A 9,046-nucleotide genomic window follows, 5' to 3' on the forward strand; every position below is an offset into this window, starting at 1 on the left:
GGTCCTTTCATCTTCTCTTTCCCTTTCCAGCAAAATCACTGTCTCCATTTTTTCTTTCGTTTTCTTTTCTTTTTTTTTTTTTTTTGGAGACAGACTTCTTACTCTGTTGCCCAGGCTGGAGTGCAGTGGCGTGATCTCGGCTCACTGCAGCCTGCGCCTCCTGAGTTCCAGTGATTATCCTGCCTCAGTCTCATGAGTAACTAGGATTACAGGTGCCTGCTGCCATGTCTGGCTAAGTTTTGTATTTTTAGTAGAGAAGTGGTTTCACCATGTTGGCCAGGCTGGTCTCGAACTCCTGACCTCAGGTGATCCACCCGCCTCAGCCTTCCAAAGTGCTGGGATTACAGGCATGAACCACCATGCCTGGCCCACTGTCTCTTTTTTTTAGTTCCCACTCACTCTTCAGGTCCTGGGTTTCTGACCCCTCCTTTTGCTGAACCAGCCAGTCACAGGCCAGCTCCTCCCTGGGGAAGGACAAGGTGGCACTCGCTGTGGCACTGGCTCTATGACCACACCCTCCTTCCCTTTTTATTCTTTTCCTATATATATATATATGTATATTTTGAAAAATTATTTTGTAGAGACAGGGTCATGCTACGTTGCCCAGGCTGGTCTCGAACTCCTGACCTCAAGGAATCCTCCCACTTCTGCCTCCTCCCAAAGTGTTGGGGTTACAGGCATGAGCCACCGCGCTGAGCTTCTGATGGTTCCTCCGAAGGGCTCTTCATTGTCCTTCGGATTCCTTAGATTTCGGTGTCCTCAAGTTTCCCCTCCTTTTCCTCTTTGTTTTTTTTTTCTTTCCGAGATGGAGTTTTGCTCTGTCACTGAGGCTGGAGTGCAGTGGCGCGATCTCGGTTCACTGCAACTTCTGCCTCCTAGGTTCAAGTGATTCTCCTGCCTCAGCCTCCCGAGTAGTTGGGGTTACAGGCACGCGCCACCATGTCCAGATGATTTTAGTAGAGACGGGGTTTTACCATGTTGGCCAGGCTGGTCTCGAACTCCTGGCTTTAAGTGATCCAGCTGCCTCAGACTCTCAAGTGCTGGGATTACAGTTGTGAGCCACCGAGCCTGGCCCCTCATCCTTTCTCCATCCTGGTCCTGAGTGACTTCATCTGTTCCATGGACGATTCAGAGCTCCAGGCCTCAGTACAGTTCCTAATCTTGCCACTTAGGGCTCTTAAGATCCGATTTTGTTGGATGTAACTGAGGAAATAGCAATTCTTTTTTTTTTTTTTGAGACGGAGTCTCGCTTTGTCGCCCAGGCTGGAGTGCAGTGGCTGGATCTCAGCTCACTGCAAGCTCCGCCTCCCGGGTTCACGCCATTCTCCTGCCTCAGCCTCCTGAGTAGCTGGGACTACAGGCGCCCGCCACCTCGCCCGGCTAATTTTTTGTATTTTTTAGTAGAGACGGGGTTTCACCGTGTTAGCCAGGATGGTCTCGATCTCCTGACCTCGTGATCCGCCCGTCTCGGCCTCCCAAAGTGCTGGGATTACAGGCTTGAGCCACCGCGCCCGGCCAGCAATTCTTATATTTGCAGATCTGGCTGAGGATTAGGGAAATCGGTGAATGTAAGTGCTAGCACACAGGAAGAGCTTAATAAGTGTTAACTCTTCCTCTCAGCTGATGAGAGCCTCAAGTGGATACTGCAGTGGCTTGGCACTTATCTTCGGATCTCAGCCTGCCTGTCTAGTTGCCACAAAGCAGCCAGGTTATGTTTCCCAGATGCAAGTCTGATCATAGGATGCATCTCCCATTGCTAGAAGGATCAGGGCTGGATTCCTGGCTGTGGCCTGCCAGGCCCTGTGTGGTCAACCCTCACCTTCTTCACCAGTTTCATCTTGGGCCTCTCTTTCCTGAATCCCCTGGGCTCTAGTCCTTTGAACTTCTACATTCAAAGGCCATACCATGTCTTCTGCCTGGACCTCTGCTGCCCTGCATCCTCACCTGGGGACTCCCTAAGACCTCAGGGAGACTGGAATTCTCACTGCAAACAAGTCACTTGATCTGCTTATCCCTCCCTCTATCTTGGTTAGCATGAGTCAATTTCAAGGTCTGATTCCTTGGGAACTTGACCTAATCCTCATTTACAGGTGTGGACACTGAGGCCCAGAGCTGTTGAGAACCTTGCTGAAGTCTCCCGTCAGGTGGTCGAGTTCAAACCCACGGCTGACTCCAGACCAGTGGTGCAGGTGGAATGGCCTTAAGCACACGTTGCTGGCTACCACTTCCTCCCTGGGCAGCCTCAGGCCGGGCAGGGGTGTCTGAGGCCAAGGTGCTCTCCTGTCCGGCCTCGTGTCTCAACCTTCATCTTCCCACCCTGTGCTCCAGTCTGTTGGGTCCCAGCCCCAGCTTCTGCGCCGATCACAGGCTCTGTTGGTTTCCCATGGCACCTGCCAAGGCTTCGACCCCGGCAACGTGTGCGTTTGTCTATCTCCCACTTTGACCCTGACCTTCATGAGGACAGAAGCTGAGCATTTTATTTCTACATTCCTGCCTCTAGTCCTGGCTTCTACTAGCTGCTCAGTAAATGCTGAGCGACTGACTGCTTGGCTAACGCATTGGACACAACAATGTTGGTTCTTACGAGTCATTTAGCAAAAAAGTTTTGTTGGTTTTTGTTCTGGCATCCCACCTCAGGCACCTGGGCCCAGACCTTTGACCACCAAGGCTCTCCAGGGCCCGGGGGCCCACAGCCTATGACTCCCCTGAGGTCTTGCCCCGGAACTGGAGTCCTGGGTTTCCAAAGTTGGCCGTGTCCAATCTGGGCAACATAGTGAGATCCTGTCTCTACGAAAAATGAAAAATTAGCCAGGCATGGTGGCATGCACCTGTGGTCTCAGCTACTCGGGAGGCTAGGTTGGAGGATCATTTGAACTCAGGAGTTTAAGGTTATGGGGAGCTATGATCGTACCACTGCACTCCATCCTGGGTGACACAGCAAGACCTTGTCTCAAGACAAAACAAAAACAAAAACAAAAAAACAGTCTGCTATGGGCCAATATTTCCATGTTCCCATCCATGCCTGAGACAGAACGATGACATTTTACATATTTATTTTTTGAGACAGAGTTTTGCTCTTGTTGCCAGGCAGGAGTGCGGTGGCACGATCTCGGCTCACTGCAACCTCCACCTTCTGGGTTCAAGCAATTCTCCTGCTTCCCGAGTAGCCTCCTAAGCCTCTCAGCCTGCCGAGTAGCTGGGGTTATAGGCACGCGCCACCATGCCCAGCTAATTTTTGTTTTTTTAGTAGAGACGGGATTTCACCATGTTAGCCAGGCTGGTCTCGAACTCCTGACCTCAGGTGATCCTTCCGCCTTGGCCTCCCAAAGTGCTGGGATTACAGGCATGCACCGCCACGCCCAGCTAATTTTTGTATTTTTAATACAGACGGGGTTCCTCCATGTTGGTCAAGCTGGTCTCGAACTCCTGACCTCAGGTGATCCGCCCGCCTCGGCCTCCCAAAGTGGGGGGATTATAGGTGTGAGCCACCGCACCCAGCTTCCAATGACATTTTATAATTAGCCACCCCTCACCTCATGTGTCAGGCCTCACATGCCCTCTCTGATTAATCTTCAACAGCCTGATGAGCTAGTCCTTTCCTCACCATCTCCAAAACACAGGTGGAGGGACCAAGGCTCACGAAGCCCAACGCACTTGCCCTGCACTCACCACCAACTCACAGGCCCCTTTCAAATGAGACAGCCTTGACCACCCTGAACCAGGTGAAATGGTCCATCTCTCCTGTCTTTCCACAAAACATTCATTCATTCAACAAATCCATTCACTACTACATGTGAGTCACTGTTCTGGGTAAATGAGTGCTCCCCTCTCTCCCTCCAGCCATGATCACCATTAAGAGGCCGATGCCATCATCCAGATGTGAGATCCGGGGGGTTACGGTTAAACCTGCAATATCTGGCCGGGCACGGTGGCTCACACCTGTAATCCCAGCACTTTGGGAAGCCAAGGCGGGCAGATCACGAGGTCAAGAGACTGAGACTACCCTGATCAACACGGTGAAACCCCGTCGCTACTAAAAATACAAAAATCAGCCAAGCATGGTGGTGGGCGCCTGTAGTCCCAGCTACTTAGGAGGCTGAGGCAGGAGAATCACTTGAACCCAGGAGGCAGAGGTTGCAGTGAGCCAAGATCACACCACTGTACTCCAACCTGGTGTCAGAGCGAAACTCCGTCTCAAAACAAACAAACAAGCAAATACACACACACACCCCCAGCAATCTCAATCCAAGAGATCCCGGAATGCCTCTTGCCCTGTGAAACCTGGCAGAGCCCAGAGGTTTGGGTCAGTGCCCCTGCCATGGGTCCCTGGCTTACAAAGGCACCATGGGTACGTACATGCAGGTGCTAGATGCCACCTCACTGCCCATGCTCCATTGCCATGGGACCACTGGGGGCAGGGAGAGGCCTTGTCAGTCGAAGTAAAGATAAGACCCTAAAGAGCAAGTGGATCTAGGGGGGCTGATCTGAAGGGGAGACCCCTCCAAACGACCTCCCTCTGTCCTCCCTCCGAAAAATAACATTCCATAGAACGAGAAAGTCAGGAGAGATAGGAAGAGGTCACCTGGTATGCCAGGTGGAAATGTCACCAATTTATTTGGGTCACAAAATTCTTTAAAAAGCAAATTAGGGCAGCCTGAAAGAGTGGCAAGAACACACGTTTCAGAGTAAGACAGACTTGGCTTCCACCGAAAGCTTCTTTCCTTCTTAGCTCAGTGTCTTAGAAAAATTACTATGCCTCTCTCCATCTTGGCTTTCTTCTCTTTCTTTTTTGTTTTTGTTTTTTTTTTTTTGAGATGGAGTCTTGATCTGTCACCCAGGCTGGAGTACAGTAGTGTGATCTCGGCTCATTGCAACCTCTGCCTCCTGGGCTCAAGCAATTCTCCTGCCTCAGCCTCCTGAGTAACTGGAATTACAGGCGCTATGCCACCACACCCGGCTAATTTTTGTATTTTTAGTAGAGATGGGGGCTTCACCATGTTGGTCAGGTTGGTCTCGAACTCCTGACGTCAAGTGATCCGCTTGCCTCAGCCTCCCAAAGTGCTGGGATTACAGGCATGAGCCACTGTGCCCGGCCCTGCAACAGACTTTTGATTGGTCTCCCTGCCTCAGCCCTGGTTCCATTCCATTACTCTCAAGCCAGACGCATCCTGTTGAAAGGGAAGTCAGATCCCAGCACTTCTTGGCTCCGAACCCTGCTGTGGGTCCTTTGCACCCACCATATCCCTCCCAGTTCTGATAAGGGCCTCTTTCCCAGCTCCCGCTCACCTGGCTGCGAAAGCACTGGCCTTCGTCCTGCTGCTCCTAGACCACATTGAGCTTAAGGGCATACCTGGGGGCAGGCCTGAAATGCTCTTCCCTGCCATGTTCTTCTCCTGGTTCTTGTCCTTTTGATAGCCTGACTATTCTGTAATTGCCCACCCCTCTCCTGGTAGATATTACCTTTTAATCCTCACCACAGCCCCAAGGCTGGGAGAGGTTAGGAAACTTGGCAGAGGGCAGCTGTCCCTAAGTGGTGGAACTGGAACTAGGATCTAGCAGTGGCCCTGTGGCCCCGGACTCCAAAGCCCCAGGCCTTGGGCTTGGCTGAGCCAGGTACGGAGGGAGGCACTTGGGAGAGGGGACTTCCACAGAGAAACCACCTGGGTCCTCAAATCTAGTGAGAGACAGAGAAGCAAATGGATAAATTACAGTGCCTGGCAAATGGTAGGCGCCAATAAATACGTTTTGTTGTTGAACAAATTATGAGCCTTAAGATGTGCAGACGGCCGGGCGCGGTGGCTCACGCCTGTAATCCCAGCACTTTGGGAGGCCGAGGCGGGCGGATCACGAGGTCAGGAGATTAAGACCACGGTGAAACCCCGTCTCTACTAAAAATACAAAAAATTAGCCGGGCGCGGTGGCGGGCGCCTGTAGTCCCAGCTACTCGGGAGGCTGAGGCGGGAGAATGGCGTGAACCCAGGAGGCGGAGCTTTCAGTGAGCCAGGATCGCGCCACTGCACTCCAGCTTGGGCGACAGAGCGAGACTCCGTCTCAAAAAAAAAAAAAAAGATGTGCAGACATTTCCGTGGGGCCTAAAGAAGACACATGAGTGTATTAGAGGGAGCGAGGAAGGGGCTGGGAGAGATTTCCCAGTGAAGGGGGACATTTGAGGTACACTTTGAAGGAAGGGTAGGAGTTTGCTAGAAGCCACGCGGCCTGGGGAGTAGGAACAGCATGGAGGAAAGAAGTCGAAAAGAAGTCGATGTGAGAAAATAGGTTTGGAGGAGCTCTGAATATTAGTGTTAGAATTCCCTCAGGTACCCCAGGACCCCAGCCAGAGATCAGCAGACGGTACAGGAGGCTGGCCAGGCACCCCGGACAAGCTAAGGGGCTGCCAGCAGGTGAGGGGCCTAGCGGGTGCGGCAGCCTCGTTGGAGAGCGAGGGTACCTCCTGCCCTCTAACCTTCTGCCAGCATCGGGACCACCCCGGTACCCACAGCCGGACCCAGACAGCGGAATCCTCTAGGGACAGGGCGCGAGTGGCCTCTGCAGGCCCGTCCCTTGGTGAGGTCACACACGGAGGCGGGGCTCAGGATTGGGGGGCGGAATCATGCGCAGGGGGCGGGGCCCGAGAGAGCTTGGAGGAGACCGGAAGTCCCTCCGCCTCCGCCCGCCCTCGTGCTCTCTTCAGCCCCTTCGTAGCTCAGTGCGCAAGGTCGTGTCCCGGAAGTGAAGGGGCCATGTTGATGGGTGACCCGGGGAGAGGTACCCGGCCGGAGGCGAGTCCTGCGGAGTGGTAGCGCGCGCGGCCTGCGGGTGAGTGAGGGGAGGAATGAGGACCGGCGGCTGCTGGGTGGCCGGGAGGTTGCGGCGCCTCCTCTCAGGCTGCTGCCGGCGCCTCGCATGCGGCCCGGACCCAGGAGACCGGCCTGCAGCCGGTGGTCTCGCCCCATCCCGCCCTGGGCTTTCCCCTGGGAGGCCCCTTGGCGGCCCCGCCCCGCCCCAACCTCGGAGACTTCCCGGGTCCCGGAGCAGGCCTGCCCTGGCCTCTGGGCCTCCGCACCCCGGCCCGGCCCCCAGGGTTGGGGAAGTGCAGACTAGCTGGGGCTCAGCCGCCCACTCTCCTAGCGACCTTGTAGTTACAGCCCTCGCCGTGACAGTCGCATTTTGCCTTATCAAACACTTCTGTTGATTTTCTACATCGGAAGGCCGAGGGAGCTCTTAAACAGTTGAGGAAAAATGGACAGGGATGGTGGCTTGCTCAGGCTTGCGCAGGAAGTTAGCAAGGCCGGAGGCTAAGGGCTAGCGGACTTTGGGCCCAAAGTCCGATCTTTTTTTCCAGCCAAATACTTCCCCCACTCGGTGTCATTTCTTTATTTCTGAAACGGAGGTGATCATTTTTTCCACATAGGGACGTTGTGAAATTCTCTCCTTCGTTAAACATAATTTTGAGCCCCTTGTATGTGCCAAGCGCTGTGCTAGGAAAGTTCGCGGAGCACCCAGAAGTGCTGTACACATGGTCCGGCTCCAGCAAAGGGTAACTCATTCCAGAGGCAGGCAGAGTTGGGGTCAGGAGTGCAGCCCTCCCCTTGACAGTTGTGGGCCCGCGGGCGAGTTACTTCCCTCTGGGAGATTGTTTCCTCCACTTAAAATGGGGTAATGTTGACCCTAGGGTAGCTGACAGAATGAGTTGTTACGTGAGACATGCTTCAAACATTGCACATTGTGTATAGTGCAATATAGTGCAATAAGCATTTACTGTTACTAAGAACCCTGACCACCTCCTAGATTGTTAGTGTAAATGTGACAATGGGCAACAAAGCACTTTACAGATAGCTTGTGTAAGGGTTTATTGTTACTGAAGGAAGGCAGTGGCCGTTTATACTTAAATGTAATTGTTTATTGAGCATCTACAAACCTGGCTAGGTGGTACTAATAACAGCTGCTGTTGATAGAGTGCTTAGTGTGTGCCAAGTGCTGTTCTAAACATGTTCACATACATTAAATTCATTTAGTGCTTATGCCAACCATATGGGCAAAATACGATTTTTATCCTCACTTTATAGATGAGGAACTGAGACAGGCACAGAGAGGTTAGGAGACTTGCCCACGGTAGTGCAGCTCGCAAGTGCTGATGCCAGGATTTAAGTATGGCTGAGTGCTTGTCTTCAGCCCTCCTAGATCACCCCCTGTGGTGAAGTTGTATTACCGTTCTTTACATGCACAGTTCTCAAAATATAACCCTATGTGGTAGGTACTATTGCCATAATATCCTAATCTCCATTTTGTAAGTGAGGACGCTGGTGCTCAGTGGGGATTCAGTCCTTTGCCCAAAGTCATATGGCACGTAAGTGGCAGGGCCAGGATTTGAGCCCTGGTGAACCACAACCTGTATGTTTCCAGAATGGGCATCCAGAGGCCGGGGTCTCTAGTCCTAGTCTTGCCATTAAGTCATAAGGTGATCTAGGGTGTCTCTGGAACTTGGATTAAAAATGTCTTATAGTCTCTACAGGTCCTTTTGTTATTAATTCTGATACTAGGCTTGTATGTCTTTCCTTCTGTTTATAGTGTGACACCCAGCCCCTGCCAGTCCCCCATGGCCCGGTGGAGCCGAGCGGCGGTGCTGAGTCTCTATCGGGCTCTGTTGCGCCAGGGCCGACAGCTTCGCTACACTGATCGAGACTTCTACTTTGCCTCCATCCGCCGTGAATTCCGAAAACATCAGAAGCTAGAGGACCCTGAGGCCCGGGAGAGGCAGCTGGAGAAGGGCCTGGTCTTTCTCAACGGCAAATTGGGGAGGATCATTTAGGATCCTCCAAGGGAAAGAGGACAAAGGTGCCTTCTGTAGACACTCCTGCTCTCTCCCATCCCCACCTTACAGATGCATTAAGAAGCCTCAGGTATGTAGGTCCTTATTCCTGTAGGTTTCGTTATTTTTTGGTTGCAAGGGACCGAGAAAAGGATCAAAGTCGTCCTTTTAGTTATTAGAAATCAGTGGAGAGGCCGGGCGCGGTGGCTCAAGCCTGTAATCCCAGCACTTTGGGAG

The 9,046-nt window shown here is 52.7% G+C and overlaps 1 protein-coding gene and 1 long non-coding RNA gene across 2 annotated transcripts; one reads left to right on the forward strand and one right to left on the reverse strand.

The window, feature by feature from the left end:
* Positions 1–4,781: 4,781 nt before the first annotated feature.
* On the reverse strand, positions 4,782–6,628 carry LOC139358736 (uncharacterized). The gene is made up of 2 exons (XR_011614161.1): positions 6,464–6,628; positions 4,782–5,674 (listed from the first exon to the last, which is right to left on the reverse strand). It is a non-coding gene; the product is annotated as an uncharacterized lncRNA (long non-coding RNA).
* A 1,968-nt stretch (positions 6,629–8,596) lies between these two features.
* On the forward strand, positions 8,597–8,809 carry LOC139358734 (mitochondrial elongation factor 1 upstream open reading frame). Its single transcript, XM_071080620.1, has one exon. It carries the CDS (start codon positions 8,597–8,599, stop codon positions 8,807–8,809), a length of 213 nt encoding a protein of 70 aa, XP_070936721.1.
* The last annotated feature ends 237 nt before the right edge of the window (positions 8,810–9,046 follow it).

This window comes from Macaca nemestrina, chromosome 15 (assembly GCF_043159975.1).
Source record: "Macaca nemestrina isolate mMacNem1 chromosome 15, mMacNem.hap1, whole genome shotgun sequence".
NCBI classification, from domain to species: Eukaryota; Metazoa; Chordata; class Mammalia; order Primates; family Cercopithecidae; genus Macaca; species Macaca nemestrina.